Raw genomic sequence first — 18,588 nt, 5'->3', positions numbered from 1 at the left:
AAAATATATATCTATACAATTTACCAAGCAACTCTAAAATACAAATCGGAGGACATTGTTTTATTTATTTCTTTTAATATTAGTTTATAGTTATATGATTAATTTATAAAAAAAACAAAACCCCTATTTTTTAGAAAATAAAAAATACCCCACTAGAAAAGCAAGAAACACCCCACGGCCCCCTCTACTACAAATAGAAACCCGTATCTTTTTCAAATGAATTTTCAAACACTTTTTTGAATACGTTCTATATAATTGGAATTTAAATTTGTGATTTATGTAAATAAAAAAAATTAATTACATATATACATAAAAAAGAGAAACACATATATATTTATATACAAAATCTTATATAATATATATACTACTACCTGGAAACAATAACAATAAATACAAAATACAAAAACACACATATTCAAGAGCAGCGATATTTGTAAAACAAAACAAAAAACAATTTACATATATAGTATATAATGACATATGCATACATAATTAGTCATTTATCCTATGTTTAAACTAATCTTGTTTTTTTAGATACGAATATTGACTAAATTTTCCTCTGTGTAGCTAACAAACAACAACTCTGATATATCTTTCGTTTTTGTTATTATTTATTTTGTTTTTCTTTTTTGGCGTTCGAAAGTGTGTGTGGGGTTCTTAAAAACAAATATATGTAAAAAAATTAAAAAAAAAAACATATAGTCCCTAAGTCATTCTCTATACATATACTACTATGTACACAATAAGGCATACATATATTATATATACACATAATATATATACAATTGAAACAAAAAAATCTATGTTACCTATGTATGTATTTTAAAAAAGAAAATATTTTTTTTTGGAAAAAAGAAAATCCGCAGAGAAAAAAATTAAATGAACTATATAAATATTAATACAAAAAAAAATTATTGGGTTTTATTTCTTATAGTAAAATAAACTTGTTATCAGGGAACACAGTAGGACATTCAAATTTTGCACAAACATTGCTACTTCCTCAATGATGGTTGATATAGAAAATGTTAGAATATCCTCCAGATGACAATACCCCCCTTTTCGTTAGTCTGCTTTATGGGGATTAGTAATATTTCTGGTAAAGTAGGTAAAGTCCAACCATATAAAACTATCTACCCTATTAAACATTTCAACGGCGTCAAAAAACAACGCAATAATGCTACCAATTAAAAATTGCAACGTCGCAATGCATGCAATGTAAAAAGCAACGCCGTCAAAATATCATCCATTTGACATTTACATAACATTTTACAAATATTTTTTTTTCTTTAATTTTCATTTGGCAACCGTTAAATTTAAAATCAAACAGCATGTGAAAACAGTTGCAAATTTTGGTACATTGTGTGAGAGTTGCATTTTTCGAACAAAACCCGCGTTGCACCTCAGTAGTATCATGATTTCGATCATGATTTAAAATAAATCCTGCTGCACGATGATTTAATTTTGTATGGTAAATTTAGTCTGATTCAGAAAATAAAACCCGTTTCAGCATTTGATCCTGATTAAATGTTATATGTCAAGCCGCTTTTAGTTTATTTTATTAATCAGCTGATCGTTGTACGTCAGCAACGCCGTCACACATTAACATTTCAGTATGGCTCAGTTCTCTTTTTAGTTTCCATCCCACATCATTCGTAAACAATTCAGCTCCCATTTGGTGTCCATTCCATCCCACCTCATTCGTAACATTCGGTTCTCCCATTTGACTTCTTCTTTATCGGATATTTTGTCTTATCCCATCCCATTCGTAACAGGTGGAACGTTTTTCATCTGGGATCGGTGAAAAAGGCAAGAGAAAAAACAAACACGGCAATGACGCCATTAAGATAAGATTGTTTTTTGTTTGTAAATAATTTTTTTATTCAAATTGTTAATAAATATGAATGTGAAATTTAAAGGACACATAAGAAATTGTAAACGATGAATATATCTGCTGCAGAAACTGCAATAATTATAGACTTGGAACGTTTACAGCAGTTGAGTTATGAACGTTCCAAATTGTGGGCCACTTTTCTTGGTGTACGTAAATCTATGGGAATTTCAGCAATGAAACCAACAATATTTAATGAAGTTAAGTTTTGTTTTCTTTTACAGAATATCCAAGAATCCGAAAATCAAAGTGAGATTGCCTTAGACAAAATAGAGGAATTTATAGGAGTTTCCCCGGAGGATGAAGAGGAAGACGACGACGATGATGCATTAGCGTCAATGGAAGATGACAACTATGAGGATAATGTTGATGCGGAGGCCTTGCGAGATATTACCAATTCGACACGTCTATCATTGATGGTTGGTGGTGGCATAAACAAAAAAACTTTGATGCCAGCAGATTCCACGAATAATGGAGCAAATAATGAATTAATTGGAATGCTCAATGAAACATTACCCGTAATTAATGAACACAATCGTAAAATGAAGGAGGCTGGGTGGGAGCGCATTCTAAATACATTTGATGCTAAGAAAATTGAAGAAAAAGTTGGCGGTTGGTTGAGAAGAAATAATTCCTTGTGTGGTGGAGGTGGAGGGAATGTTTCAAGTGATTTATCTTCCATGGTCGATAGCAGTAACGATAGAAGAATACCTTCTCACAATCATGTTCGACATTTAAAACATTTGCCTTTCCCAAGTATGCTGCCATTGAAGAGCTATCAACCTGAGGATGAAAACGGCGATTCGGATGCTTCATTTAATTCCGGTGAAACGGCACGTTATATCAAATCGAGTAGAAGGGCGAATATTAAAAATTTGGCGTCCACTACAATGATGATAAAAACCTATCGAATGGTTAAGAGTACACGCCAGGCATTGAGAGATAAATATGGTGGTTACGATCCAAATGAGTTGGCGGATTCATATTTAAATGAGCTGAGACTACGTCGTCGGTTAGCCAAAGATGCAGCTATGGATAATTACAATTATAATGAAATACATCATCGTTCGGCTAGATCTCATAAAAATTTCAATCGCATGTATCAATATATGATACCCACCACCGCACATGTCATTACCAATACCAGGAGGCGTAAAGTGTTACGCAAACGTACAACCAGTAATAGCTTTAGCGCAATGGATGAATCGTCATCTGATTCGGATAATTGTTATGACCATGGCGGAAGCTATCATCGAAAATATAAAATGTGCTGCCCAGAATGGCACTGCTCAAAATATGTGACACCACCAGGACGCCAGGGTTTTATGGCTCACCCGACACCGCATACAGCAACAATAAAACGTTCACTATATCGTCAATATCGCAGTCATAACACGCCAATGTATGCGCTTAGTGATCACAGACTGTTCTACCATACTCCACTTTTACCAGATTCGTTCCGCCAACCGACGATGACGGTGAAGAAATCATTAAAACGTTTGGACAACCGTTCATGTCGAAAGGAATCCGAATGTCGATGCTGCGATCAGCAACGGCTATGCAAGAAATATAAGTAAGTTCGGAAATATTTGCAACATATTCCCTTTTTATTTAATACTCAAGCCCGGCAAGGCAAACTACGCCACACCAAAATCATATTGGCCAATAAGCCTAACTTATTTTCTACTCAAAACCATGGAACATACAATCGACACCATGATAAAGAGCAGTATACCCAATGATCCGCTGAAATACAAACAACATCCGTATGAAAAGGTGAGATCAGTGGACACCGCTTTACATGAAGTAGTACACTATATTGAGGGCACCTTCGCGGAGCCTTAAACAATGTAAGCACTAATACGCTTATCCAATCCTTAGATACCTTCCAAGTTTACCGGGCAATCATAGACTAGGTTAACTATATGCTAAGGAATAGATGGATTAGCTGTAGCATACATGACATAACAATACGAGACAAAGTAGGTCAGGGAATTTGGGAGATTTTGACCACTCCTGTGGGTAACTACGATAAATGGACTCTTAATGGACTTAACCGATGAAGGGTTTGAACCAGTCTGTTATACAGACGATGTTATAATACTTCTTAAAAATCATAATTTACTATGCAGGAAAGCCGAAATGGAGCTAAAAATCGCCTACGATTGGGCAAAACCGAGGGGCTTAAAAGTAAATCCGGAAAAAAACTGAGATATGTCTTTTCACTAGAAAGACAAAAATAGGTCAGTACGAAGAGCCCATCTTCCAAAACAAAACGATAGCCATATCAAACAATGTTAAGTATCTGGGAGTAATACTAAACAAGAAACATAAATGGAAAGACCACATACAGCAAAGGGCTGACAAGGACCATATATGTTGGTATTTCTGTAGAAGAGCCGTAGGGGTTTCAATCCAAAGATAAGAGAGTTTTTAGACCAATTCTAACAAACGCTTCTGTTGTCTGGTGGACCGCAATGGACAAAAATCATAGACAACAAGATAGCAAATCAACTAGTCAGGAGTGCTACTCCACTACCTACAATAGATGTGAATACGGACAAATCGATCTGAGGAGGTGTGAATGGAGAAGACTGAAGGACTTCACAAAAAACACGGAATTCCTAGATTCATTTGGGCAATCAAACCCAAATGTTTTTAATCTCAACTTTCACTAATTCTTGACTTTCTCCGCATTTATAGAGCGCACAAGAGTCCTCAATTGGCTTATGTGTATGTCCTTCTCATGTTGGACATGTGTTGGTATCATCCAACCCTCTCTTCAACCTAACCTATTATTAAACTAATTTATTTTTGTTTTTTTTTTCAGACACTTGGCCGACACATCCACGGAAGAATGGATTGTAGAAAATAGTTTTTCACCTGAAAAAGAGTCAGCTGTGATGACTTCTACACAGCTATCTTCTTCAGCAAAGTGCCAAGTGCAGCAAGCCATTGCAGCAGACCAAGACCATAATGGTAAAGATAATAAAACTCAAACACATGAATCCGGAAATAAAGAACCAGTGCCATCTATGCCTCAGAAACCTGAAATGAAAATTTCAAAGATCTCAGAAAAAAAAGCATACAAATAAAAAAACCGCAAGAAAAAGGCCATCATCCAAGAAGGCCACAAAGAAAACTTCTAAGTCGTCAAAGAAGAATAATGATTTGGATTCTATCAATGATAGCTTACAGTTGGAGTTACAAATTGCTTTAAAGGAATCCGAAGATATCTACAAAATCGAACAAATGAAGAAACAGCAAAAAGAGAACCGCAATTCCGGAGAAATTACCAATGTTGAACCATCAACAACTTTAGCGGCCGAGGAAGCATGTACCGATTGTAAAGTAGTTTACAATTCAACAACAGTTGGCAATAGGAAAAATGAAGAGAATTTGGCAAAAAATAAAAAGAACTTGGACTCAGAAAATCATGACAAAGGAAACGAGGTAGAAGAAAGCAACAGCCTTTCAAAATCGAAGAAGGAAAAGGTGAAGACAATTAAAAAGGCTACAAGTTTGAAAGTAGAATATAAAAATGATGAGGAGTCCAGTCCTCAAGATTATCATGAAAATTCACAAGCCTTAAGAAAATGTGATGAAAAAGAAGCGACAAATAAAACCCAGCTACATATGTATATCGATTACACTGCAACAAAATGAAACTGAAATACCAGAAGGCTCCCATGAAGATAAGAAATCGGTTTCAATCATCTGTTCTCGAAATAAGAATGAAACCAATACAGCAGACAAAGAGCCCATTAGAAAAAGAAGAAAAAATATGACATTAAGTAACACTAAATCGAAATCTAAAAATGTTACCATAGAGGAGGAAACTATTTCCGCTCAACCTAGCGCATCAGATAGAATTGCAGACGTCAGGCAAAATATAACTAAATCGATATCTAAAAATGCTACCTTGGAGGAAAATATTTCCGCACAATCAAACACATCAGAAGGTATTTCGAAAGACGATCGAAGTAAAACTAAAAACATGGAGGACAAGATTTCTGCACAACCAAACAGATCAGATCGTACATCAGAAGGCAATGAACATTTTTCAATTTCGAAACACACTAACAAATCTAGAGTTGAAGAAATCCAGGAAACTTTACAGCTGGAAATAAATACCTCTAACGAATTTGCCTTCAAGAAACCACACACAAAAAAGACAGCGAAAAACAATGAAAAAGAGACTAATAAAACCGACAGTGAAGCGAATGTTACACATAAACAATTGAAAAGGAAAAATAAACTCTCCCGATCAATTAGAACTTCCAGTAAACCATCGAATCAAAGTCTTCGTAATCGTATTATCTCCGATGATGAAGAAGAAATCCCAGCAAAAGTTCATCAAATAGAAGAAGAAACGACAAGTCAAAACCGCAACAACAACAATAATAGTAATAATAATAAATCTACAAATAACAACCTGAGCAGCAACATTGCCAATGTTACTTCGACAACCATGCAGCAGTCACCTTCTCCCAACAAGAAAGAATACTGCCGATCACAAAATAGGAAAATGATATTACAAGATACGCATAATGATAGAGATGATGATATTGATTGTACGATAGTATCATCGACAACAACGAATTTGGAACCACCACCCGAAAAGTTCAAGTTCAAAAGTCCAAGTTCATCATCGACCAGCATTGCGGAAGCAAACAATCAGAATAACTCCATTGTTACCCCGCATCACATTCCTAATAAGAGTATTCTAATTTATGCACCGCACAAATCATCTCTGGCTCCACCACAAAGTTTTAGCCAAGATGGTGCCTCTTTTGTAATCACTCACGAACATCTGAGTCAAGTCATTGGACCCAAGGCAGCAACAAAATTCCTTAAATATTATATTGGGCGTCGACGTTTCAATAGTAAATCGACAATATATTTTAAACCGCCAGCAAGTGGAGTAGTGCCGGTCACTACTGAGGATTCCTCATCTAGCGATGATGATGATTTGGAATATATTGGTCAATATGGCGATCTATATGAATCGTTTGAGAATAATGGTGACGGTAGTTCACATCATCATGACAGTGGTGGAGGCCGTAAACATTCCTAGAATATACCCACTATGTGTGGATATTTGTTTGTTTTTTTTTTAATCTGTCGTTAAATTTACAGTTTTGTAATTTAAGCCTTAAACAATAGTGTTAAAAATAAATACTTTTTTAAACAGTTTTTAAAATTATGAAATTTTATTTTTTTTAAATTATAAATATTTCGAATATTTTTTAGTCGCTCTTCGAATATATTTTATTCGAAGGGGAAGAGCGAGTATATTCACATGGAATTGACATCCAGAATAAGGCTGAAAGTAAAATTGGTCGGTATATTTAGTGGTAGTGGTAGATGTCAGTAATTGATATAAAACAAAAGGTAACGATCGATGTGATTGTAATTTAATATTTTGTATTTTTGAAAATCTTCATACCAAAATATTCGTACAATTATCGTCCATTTGTAGGTAAAGTCCACCCATATAAAACAATCTATCTCTACCCTATTAAACATTTCAACGGCGTCTAAAAACAACGCAATAATGCGACCAATTAAAAATGCAAGGTCCAAAGCATGCAAAACAACGCCGTCAAAATATCATCCATTTGTCATTTAAACGGCTTTAGAGTCTAAACGCAACCAGAGAGTTACGAGTCAGCGTCATACTTTTTCGCCGGCGTGAAAACCAAACGAAAGAGTTAGCGTTAGCGGCACAAAATGTCAATTATTTGTTTTCATTTTCTGACAGAAAATTTTACGTTGTGCAAACCAAAATCAATTTATTATTTAATAAACAATAATGTCAAGGAATTTGGATAAAATTATTGAAAAAAAATATTTTTCTTCCATTTTATTAATAATTCATTAAAAAACATCCACAATCTTTGAAAATATTTATTTTTTTTTTTTTTACAGTACTGCCATATGTTTTGATATAAATTCTCATTGAAATTTGGTAGCACTGTTGATTTTTACCTAAAATATGGCAACTCAATTGCGAGCAAGAGAGAAATTTTGAGTATGACGCTGAGCAAAAATGAATAAAATCTATTCTAGCGTCATGCCGCTAGACGCGAACGTCAGCCGTCGCGATTTCCCGTTGCCTATAAGAAACACACGGCAAACGACTGTCGCTGACTCTAGACTCTATGGTTGCGTTTAGACTCTTAAAGAAACGCACGACCCAATGCAGTGAAAAAAGCGACGGCGTCAAAATATCACCTCTTTGACATTGCCGTTTCTCACATTCCCGCCATTTAGTTTGTAAACAAACTGTATTTGTTGCAAATTGTTTTTGTTAAAAGCATTGCAAAAATGGATTTTAGACGCAAATCGAAAGCGCGCATTGAACGAAAACCCGAATATGAGAATTTGGAACAAAAATATAAACACAATGTGCTCCTGTATCGTTTGCCACCGACCGAAGATATTAAAATACAAGAATTTGAAGATTTGGCCTTGGAACGTTTGAAAGTCTTGAGGATTTTGGAGCAGGCACAGGCCAAGGGTTTACGATTTCTATCGGATGATTGGAAGGAATATGTCCACGATGAATTATCACGAGAAGGTCTGAAGGGCTATTTGCGTCTATGTACAAATGGTGGTAATACAGCGGCAAATAATATAAGCAAACATGAGTTTGAGTTGCAGGCTCGCCGACGAGACTACATTTCACATTTTATTTTGCGACTGGCCTATTGTCGTACCCAGGAGCTAAAGAGGTATGTGCCTGAAATTATTTTCGTTTTGTTTTAGTAATAATTATTATTTCTTTATAATCATATATCTATATTTGGCCGAACCAAATATTGATATAATTTTGAAGTGTTTTCAAGTCTTTATTGCAACAATTTCATGCTTCCCGAAAGATGTGTGTTAAAATTTTTGTTTTAAGATGCTCTCTCAACGGCTACACAAAAATCGTTTATGTCCCACATTGTCGTATCTGCCGATTTTCAGCATTTAAAGGTCTTGGGGAAACTATTTAACCCATATATTAATTAACCTATTCAAGAAATGAATTAAATCGTAATCTAAGAATCCAGACATTGCATATTAAATTGAAGCTTTTTTATTTTCTTTCAAATTTTCAGTTGGTTCATTGCCCGCGAAATGGAATTATTCAAGTATAAATTTTCCGCCATGACCCCAGCCGAAATAAAACAATTTCTCGATTTGCACAATTTGAATTATGTTCCCCTATCTGCTGAGCAGAAAAACGCCGTTAAGGATGGTCTCATCGAAAGTACAGTGGGTCAGAGTGTGGCCAAAATTGAAATGTTGGATTTTTATAAAGTTCCATTTACACAAGTTCTGGATTTGGTTCGATCGCGTCGTTGCTATCTTAAAGATGGTCAGGCCTACGTCAACACCCATGACTTCATATCAATTGTGGGCACCAAGCAGCTAGAAGAAATTGAGCATGGTCTCAAGTCGGCCCAACGTTTAATACGTGAAGTAGAGACAGATGAACGTCTATTCACCCTTCTGAAATCTTTACACACCTCCTACACGGGTAAAGATTATACCGTTGGCAAGGATGTCAAGGTACCCATCGAATCTATCGATCAATTATCCAAAAAATCATTCCCTCTCTGTATGCGTTTGTGTCATGAACATCTGCGCACCACACATCATCTCAAATATGATGGCCGTATGCAATATGGCCTGTTTTTGAAAGGTATTGGTGTCACCCTAGAGGATGCAATACGATTTTGGCGTGAAGAACTAACAAAGAAAATGGATCCCGAGAAATTTGTTAAAAGTTATCAATATAATATTGAACATAACTATGGTAAAAAGGGTTCTCTCAAGGATTACGCACCATATTCGTGTGCCAAAATTATCCAAGAAAATGTTGTACAAGGCAGTGCCAATGGCTGTCCCTTTAAGTACTACGATCAATCGACGCTGAAACAAAAACTTGCCGCTGCCGGTTTGGGTACAGCACACATACAAGATGTTGCCGCTTTGGCAGCGAAACATCATTATCAATTGGCATGTGCTAAATATTTTCAAGTTACCCATGATACGAATGTTGAAGTTGCCATTAATCATCCGAATCATTATTATCTCCAGAGTCAAGAACTTATGGGAAGTCGTGTCGAAAAGAAATCAACTGGTGGTGGGCCACGAAAATCTATGAAAAGTAATATTAGCAGTACTCAATCGACACAAGATTATTCGTCGTATATGAATGGCGACGATGATGATGAACTGTGGAATATTGCCGATGATACACAAAAAACTTTTGAAAGTAGTACCCAAAAACCCACGTCGAAATCCAGTGAAATTGCCTGGGAAGATGATTTGGATTTAACGGCTATAGATTATTAAGTTTTGTTTTGTATTGTGTTTAGATTTCTTATATAAAAAAAGTATTTTTAATCGATTTATATTAAAAAAAGTTGATACTATAAATTTTTATTTTTTTTTTAAATTTGCATCGTTTGTACCTTCCACCCAAAGGTTTTGTTCTTGTAGAGATGAAGATGGCAGGCAGATACATATAGCGTGTTGAGGATCTGGAAGGAGCATTTTGAAAAGCTTCTGGTATCAAGTAGTGGCGGTGAAAATAATACCCCAGAACCAATAAGAGAATGTGGTATATATTGTATACCACCTAGCCAATATGAGATCAGAATAGCAATTAATCGGCTGAAGAATAATAAAGCGGGTTACCACAAGATCAGCAGTTAAAGTCGGCTAGGAACTATCAGAGCCCTTCAATATCGAACAAGGATTCAGACAAGGTGACAGTTTGTCGTGTGACCTGGAAAAGGTTATACGAGAGGCAAATGTGAACAGAAATGGCTCTCTTTACACCAAACAACACATGTTACTCTCCTACGCCGATGACATCGATATAATGGGTCGAACATTGAGATCGGCAACAGCCACCTTTGAACAAATAGAGAAGGAGTCTGCCAAAGTGGGTATGGCAGTAAACGGCGAGCAAACTAAGCTGATGATATCAACGCACCAGACGCCCAGTAGACCCGGATCAACTGTGGAACTTGAGAACTACAGCATCGATCCAACGATTATATATATATATATAAATGGATCTGAAGAATAGTTACTTCCACAAGCAGATAAGGCAGCTTTGGGGTGTTTATAGTCTATTGGTGGGCCCTACGGCGTGTATTTCTTAACAGAATTTAATAGACTATTGATAGGCCCTAAGGCGTGGATTTCTGAACAGAATTTTATAGCCTATTGGTAGGCCCTAAAGCGTGAATTTTTTAAAAGAATTTTATAGCCTATTGTTAGGCCCTAAGGCATGGATTTCTTAAAAGAATTCTATAGCCTATTGATAGGCGCTAAGGCGTGGATTTCTCAAAAGAATTCTATAGCCAATTGGTAGTCCCTAAAGCGTGGATTGCTTTAAAAAGAATTTTATAGCCTATTGGTAGTCCCTAAAGCGTGGATTGCTTTAAAAAGAATTTTATAGCCTATTGGTAGTCCCTAAAGCGTGGATTGCTTTAAAAAGAATTTATAGCCTAAGGCGTGGCGTTACATAAAAAAGAACTTTTTTCCAATTAAAAAACCCACAACAACAATTAATGTTACTCCATTTTATTTATTATATTCGAATTCAAGGATATTTAATTAATAGATATCAAAATTAAATTAAAAAAAAATAAAATTACAATGAGTTGTAACGTTTGTAATTCATGTGTAGTCCATATTTCTTAAGTAAATAAAAAAATCCGTCTATATTAACAAAACATATTTATACATACATATAATATGTACATATATTAATAGCGATCACGGCGACCACCACCGCCGCCACCTCCGCTACGATTACCATAATTATCTCGACCACCTCGCATACGATTATAGGTTTTATTCTCTTCGGCACGACGTTCTTTGGCTTTGGCAAAGCGTTCAGCCATTGTGCGCAACTCACTTGGCACCTTTTGGCCAGCCTCTTCGAGGATATCGATTAATTCAGGAGCCATTGCCCAGTCGGAGCGTGTTATATAGCTAATCGATGTACCAGTGCGTCCAGCGCGTCCTGTACGGCCCACACGATGTACATACTCTTCGATGTTGCGTGGAAAATCGAAATTTATAACGTGGCTAAGGTGAAGAAGGAATTAAATTAAATTATAAAATATATCTTCTCTGCTTAGTTGAAAAGCTTACGTTATGTCCTCAATATCTAAACCACGTGAGGCAATATCTGTGGCAATGAGAATGTTTACCTCACCAGAGGTAATATCGGCAATAGCCTGTTCGCGATCAGACTGAAATATAAACAAAAAGAAAACGCTTTAAATTAATTTTTAATAATGAGAGTGGGTCCCTTTAGGAACCGTTCAGAATTGAAATATCTTCTCAATTCCTACTTCATCACATTTGTTTCAAATCGTTTTCTCTTCATGTCTATTAACTGGAAAGTATTTAATTTTTTAATAATTAATAATTGTTCGCTGTTCATTCCGACTTCTGAGCTATGAACGATTTAATTTCGAAACAAAAAACAAAATTTATTTATTTACCTGATCACGAGATCCATGAATACACTGACAACGAAAACCATCCAGAGTCAAATCACTTGACAGATCATCGGCACGAACTTTTTTACCGCAAAAAATTATAACTTTTTCATCAAAGGCCATCTTTTTGACAAAACTTTTTACCTAGCAAAAACAACAACAAAGCATAAAACATTTCACAATAAAAATTCCGGCATGACCTCTTTACCAAATAAAATTTCTCATCTTCTTCGACAATTTCAATTAATTGTTTCACCGTATGGGTGGCAGCCAAGTCCAAGGAACCAACACAAACTTGTATGGGATTATTCATATAGCTTTCGGCCAAACGACGTACACCCGGTGGCCATGTGGCACTGGTCATAACCGTTTGACGATCTGGTCGTATATCCAAGAGGATTTTTCTAATTTGGGGTTCAAAACCCATGTCTAACATACGGTCGGCTGGAAGCAAACAAAAAAATAATAATAATTTAAAAAAGAAAAATCTTCGTTATCAAGAGAAAAATTTTGGGAGGAAATTTCCTTTAAGGCCACCTCTCAAAAAAATTAGGAAAATTGCCGAACTTACCTTCATCTAATACTAAATACGTAATAGTTGCAATATCAATAACATTAGCTTGTATGAGATCATTCAAACGTCCAGGTGTACAAATAATAATTTCCGCTCCACTTTCAACGCTACCGATTTGATCGCGTCTGCTACCACCGCCATAAATACATACCCTAAAACAAATAAAATTGAGGTTAAGTTCGACGTGGGCGAATTTTTATAACCTGCACAACATTTATAATGGGTGCAAGTTATAACCTTTATATGGGAGTATATGCTACAGCATGAGGGCAGTTCTGAAAGTTCTTAGACTGGCACAAAAAGCGGGGTACAAACAGTTTGTTTCGGAAACATCCATCTCTGTTATGAATACATGTTAAATGTTGTTTCTATCTGGCAACTTTTTCATATAGAAACAGGTGTTCAAATAAACGCATCCGCAATTTTTTACAATAGACAAATTAGAAATGCGTGCTTTCATTGCAAAAAAATTGCGAATGCGTCTTTTTTGAACACTCCGAACACTACCTCGAAGCTGTAGTTCTCAAGTTGCACAGTACAATCTATAAATGGGATTTATATAGATAACCTTCTTCAGAAGCTCAAAGAAGAGCTCGAAGGACCAGAAGATGTTAGGTTCCTTATCCGATTTTTGTTACGATTTTATTTTTTACAGTTCAATTTGAAGATCCTCCACACATTTAAATTACAGTTAAAGTTGCGAATCTTTTGATTAAATTGTTTTATAAGAGAGCTCGAAGGACTAATAAATTAAAAAATACAGTTAAATTTGGGAACTTTTTGTTAGACTTTTCTTATTTTGTTCGACGACAGGCATTTCGGTGTTCCTGTTGCAGAAATTTTTAATTTTCTTCTATCCCAAAAATAAGGGAGGAGGATGTCTCAACCATTTAATGAATACTGTAGTTGAATTTATCAGCTAATCTATGTCAGATTTTTTTCTTTTGATAGATCCTTTCCGACTTTAACTGCTGACCTTGTGACACTCAAAGTTATTATCCTGCATAGACGTATTAATTTTGCAGGAATGCCGAACACAGACATGTCTTTAAACACCTGTGAATTAAATAGGACTGTCGATGCGGCTCTATAGTCGCACGAATATGTGAAATGTATAGATGTGTTTTTTGTGGGTCTTTTCCATTATTTCCTGGTGCAATGTGGACATCTGGTCAATGGTCATCAAGGATATAGATTGCAAACTTTATTTCGAGGCTATGTAGAAATATGGACCTATAGCAGTAATATTAAGCAACGAAATTGTTTCCCCCGCAAGAACTTGTGATGCCAAATTGTGGTCATAATCGGAAGGAAATACGTCTAAAAAGAGTATGCAACGGCAAAATAACAGTCAGGATATCATAAATGGAGCTGGAACTATATATACGCTATGCTGAAACAGACACAAAATACCAAAAATTGGGCGGATCTTTTATATAAGGACATATGGTACAAGTTTAGCATATAGCCCAGTCGCGGATCGTTTTCAAATTCTTACTAAAAAAAGCCCTACGGGCCCTGATTATATCGATCCGATTTTTTTCTTGTGGAAATCAATACTTCCGGCTTTCTTTTAATATTTCGGATTCTCATTGTAAAACATCTCTCCGTACTAAAAATTATAAATATTGACTCAATTTCCGGGGTATCCTCCAATATTCGGTATTTTTACGATTTTGGACAACTTTTTTCATGGTGAAATGGCTGTAATTTGGTATTTTGTATTCTAATATTATGATCCCAGTTTGAGTATAGTCGCACTATTCGGTATTTTGAAAATTTCAAACATATTTTCTCGCGTCTATCATAACATAAATATTTTTGCGCAAAAAATTGATATATTTTGAGTGTCAACCTCATTGTGGACCAAAAGCTCGGCCCGGCCGAACATAAATTTGATTTTACTTGTTTTTTGTGATTTACTTACGCCTTCATATTACGAAACGAATATTTATTGACTTCCTTTTCAATTTGCAAAGCCAATTCGCGGGTCGGAGCCATAACCAGCACATTAGGTCCTCCCCGTTGGGAACGTGGTATACTTTGATATTCGGTGTGTATCATGGCGGGCAATAAAAATGCCAAAGTTTTACCAGTACCCGTTTGAGCAATACCAATCATATCTTCACCCTTCAATAGAATTGGCCACGCCTGAGCCTGTATGGGTGAGGGTTTTTTAAAATCTTGCTTTTGTATTTCCGCCATTAAGTCCGGATAGGGAGCAAAACAATGTTCAAATTTTGTAACTGGATTTGGAATGTCATCGCTGTCATCTTTGGCAAAGACACGACTCACAGTCGTATTGTTGTTCTTCAAACGAATGCGGGCCACATCTTCGGCATTCATATTTGCCACATCGGGATGTTCTTGATAGAAATCTTTACGTAGCGGTGGACATTTGGCCCATCGTTTTTTGCGTTCAATTTCGGCCCGTTGATTTAGTTTATCCCAATCGATTACGGCACCATTGTTTGTGCCCGAGTCACTGTCGTAGGTATCATCCTTGGCAGTCGTTGTTGATGACTGCTGCTTACCATAACTGTTATTGTCATATGAACTACTTTGGTATCGACTGGAACTGCCGCCTCCACTGCCACCATACCTGTTCGAGGACGAAGAGGATGATCCATAATAGTCAGTATTTCTCTTGGAATTGTTATCATAGTCATTATTTCTCCTGGAATTATTATCATAGTCATTGTTTCTTCTGGACGAATAGTTATCACGATCACGACCACGTTGTTCCCGATCACGGCCATCCGAATCGCTCATTTTACTTTTAATTTCTCGCATGGCGTCCTTTACATCGCTGTCACTGTTACCCGACACTGTAACAGTTCCACGATTTTTATCAATCTCCACGCGAACACTGTAATCCGATTCCAATTTCTGTATATTCGATCCGCCTCGCCCAATAATACGGCCAATGGAATTTTGACGCATATCTGTGGTATCCTGATATTTCTTCGATGACGAGGATGTTAAAGATGAGTGTTTGCGACCACCGCCACTTCCACCATAGTCATCGTCTCTGCCACTACCTCTCCAGGAAGAGGAACTACTTTTATGCGTGGTAGAAGCAGTTTGTTGTTGCTGTTGGTCACAATCATCTTCCCAATCGGACATGGTGGCAATTAAAAACTTTTTCGAATTTGATTTTTCACGTTGTCATCAATTTAAGCGTTCGCTAAGCGGTGTTTGTTGCACTTTTGTTTAATCGCGAGAATGAACGGTAAATTTAATGCTGCTCAATGCAATTTTTTTGCAATATTAATTATTGTAACAGTGATGCCACTTGTTAAATACATCGGAAATGGGGTAATACCCTATTTAGGGAATTGAGCTAATTCCCTATTTGTGGAATTGGGGTAATTCCCTGTTTAGGGAATTGTACACATATATTTTTACATATATATTTCGAGATTTTGTATAAATATGTGTTAAGTTAATTACTGTTTTATTAAATTAAATATTTTTAATGAGATGGAAAAAATACACATTCCGTATATATTCGATATGATCAATGTTTCGACCAATAAAAAACAAATATAAAATACATACGGCAGCGCTATATTCCAATATGAAGTGCTATGGCGAACTGTCAAACTATGTCATTTGTCATAAGCTTGTTTTGCACTTTTCTGTCTTTGCAAGGGTAATATTACTTTTACACTAGACAATTTGCTTAAAGTACTTTTACATAGGAGTATGCACCAGGTGATTAGTACAATTTGGCTAGAGGAATGCATGCCCAATGATTGGAACCTCAGCATCCTGTGTCCCGTACACAAAAAATGAGACAAGACGATAAGTGCCAACTCTAGAGGAATAAGTCTCCTTTCCATTGGATGTAAAATGCTATCCCGTATGCTGTGTGAACGTCTGAAGCCAATGGTCAAATAAAACTAATGACATCAGTTTTGAAATTCGGTGAAGGATAGTGTTGGGCAACAGATGCTACTATGATCTAAGTGAGCAATTTAGACCAAACTCACACTCTACAAAACGCTGACACTACCCGTGCTGTTATATGGATCTCACAAACTCACACTCTACAAAACGCTGATACTACCCTTGCTGGTATATGGATCTGAAGCATGGGTACTTACGCAAGCAGATGAGGTAGCTCTTGGGGTGTTTGAGAGAAAAAATCTCCGAAAGATCTATGGGCCGATCTGCGTCGACGGTCAATATCGGCATCGAATGAACCACGAGCTTTACAATCTATATGTTGACATCGACATAGTCTGTTCTATTGTTGTGCGAATGCATGATAATGCCCCAGCTCAAAAGGTATATAAAAGCGACCCTACTGATGGTTCACGCAGAAGGGGGAGGCCACGAATCAGATGGAAAGACCAAGTTGAAACAACATCTCGGAGTATAGTCTTTCAAATTGGAGGAGATGCGCACAAGACCGACGCGTTTGGAAATCTTTCTTAAGCTCGGCTTATGGAACAACCCTTCTGTAATAAGGTTTTTACAGCTGCAATTTAGTATTTTGGACTCAAGTTGGGTTTTAGATATACAGTAGATATCGGATATAAGAAACTCAAAAAAGGCGGATATTTATTTCTTATATGCGTTTTTTTTCTTATATGGAATTATCGGATATAAGAAAGTATAAGCTCGGTGTTTTTGATAATCTTTCTTATATGCGATTTTTTCTTACATGAAATGTGCTTATATCCGATATCTACTGTACCCCATATAATTGTACCGCGAAATATTCTGTATATTGAGGGTTTCAGCACATTTTCAATCTAATTGACTGTAATTTTTTGTGGACCAATATTGATACTGAACGTTATCAATATTGGTCTACATTTTTGGGATGCCATCATATAACGCTACATCCCATAGATCGATATTATGGCGAGCTTGAGCACCTGCTTCAACAAATTTGGGAGAAGCTTAATAATTTGGATTCTTTATTTATATTGTCGTAATTAGCAGTAAGTTGCTTACATCGTTTTTTATATAAAACAATCACAGAAACGTATTAATTACATTTTTTTGGTTTAAATTTTCTACTGGGGTATCTACTGTACCCCATATAATTGTACCGCGAAATATTCTGTGTATTGAGGGTTTCAGCACATTTTCAATCTAATTGACTGTAATTTTTTGTGGACCAATATTGATACTGAACGTTATCAATATTGGTCTACATTTTTGGGATGCCATCATATAACGCTACATCCCATAGATCGATATTATGGCGAGCTTGAGCACCTGCTTCAACAAATTTGGGAGAAGCTTAATAATTTGGATTCTTTATTTATATTGTCGTAATTAGCAGTAAGTTGCTTACATCGTTTTTTATATAAAACAATCACAGAAACGTATTAATTACATTTTTTTGGTTTAAATTTTCTTAATTTTACATTAACATACTTTACGTTACTTTCTGCTCTAATTGTTCTGTGAATGATAGCTCACTGCATATATGAAAGCTATCAATTCCCGTTGAATGGTTTAGTTACCCCCCGGAAGAAGAAGACGATGGACAAGAATTGTATCGAGAGTAGTTTTGTGTGTGTAAAAAATATAATTAAAAAATAAATAGAAAATTTCGGGATATATATGGAAATAAAATCCAC

The 18,588-nt window shown here is 35.9% G+C and overlaps 3 protein-coding genes across 3 annotated transcripts in view; 2 read left to right on the top strand and 1 right to left on the bottom strand.

Annotated features, from left to right (window-relative positions):
- LOC133322276 (ADP-ribosylation factor-like protein 8) overlaps nucleotides 1-18,588 on the top strand; it is a 167,764-nt gene that overhangs the window by 126,482 nt on the left and 22,694 nt on the right. The window lies entirely within an intron of this gene.
- Nucleotides 8,219-10,240, top strand: LOC133322275 (DNA primase large subunit). Its single transcript, XM_061531287.1, has 2 exons — nucleotides 8,219-8,625; nucleotides 8,998-10,240. The coding sequence occupies exons 1-2, from the start codon at nucleotides 8,219-8,221 to the stop codon at nucleotides 10,238-10,240; spliced, it is 1,650 nt and encodes a 549-aa protein (XP_061387271.1).
- LOC133322271 (probable ATP-dependent RNA helicase DDX43) lies at nucleotides 11,668-16,111 on the bottom strand. Its single transcript, XM_061531282.1, has 6 exons — nucleotides 14,913-16,111; nucleotides 12,983-13,137; nucleotides 12,620-12,855; nucleotides 12,415-12,555; nucleotides 12,059-12,159; nucleotides 11,668-11,992 (listed from the first exon to the last, which is right to left on the bottom strand). Exons 1-6 carry the CDS (start codon nucleotides 16,109-16,111, stop codon nucleotides 11,668-11,670), a joined length of 2,157 nt encoding a protein of 718 aa, XP_061387266.1.

Source organism: Musca vetustissima, unplaced genomic scaffold, assembly GCF_032173495.1.
Source record: "Musca vetustissima isolate MV318-11 ecotype Yass unplaced genomic scaffold, APGP_CSIRO_Mvet_v1 utg24602, whole genome shotgun sequence".
Classification (NCBI taxonomy): domain Eukaryota; kingdom Metazoa; phylum Arthropoda; class Insecta; order Diptera; family Muscidae; genus Musca; species Musca vetustissima.
Note: the sequence above shows the minus strand (reverse complement) of the source record. Positions and strands in the feature narration are given on the sequence as shown.

Coding starts and splice junctions, on each gene's coding strand:
- LOC133322275 (XM_061531287.1), top strand. CDS start 8,219: ATGGATTTTAGACGCAAATCGAAAGCGCGCATTGAACGAAAACCCGAA. Junction 8,626..8,997: donor CGTACCCAGGAGCTAAAGAG/GTATGTGCCTGA, acceptor TCAAATTTTCAG/TTGGTTCATTGCCCGCGAAA.
- LOC133322271 (XM_061531282.1), bottom strand. CDS start 16,111: ATGTCCGATTGGGAAGATGATTGTGACCAACAGCAACAACAAACTGCT. Junction 13,138..14,912: donor TCGTTTCGTAATATGAAGGC/GTAAGTAAATCA, acceptor TATTTGTTTTAG/GGTATGTATTTATGGCGGTG. Junction 12,160..12,414: donor TTCATGGATCTCGTGATCAG/GTAAATAAATAA, acceptor TTTATATTTCAG/TCTGATCGCGAACAGGCTAT.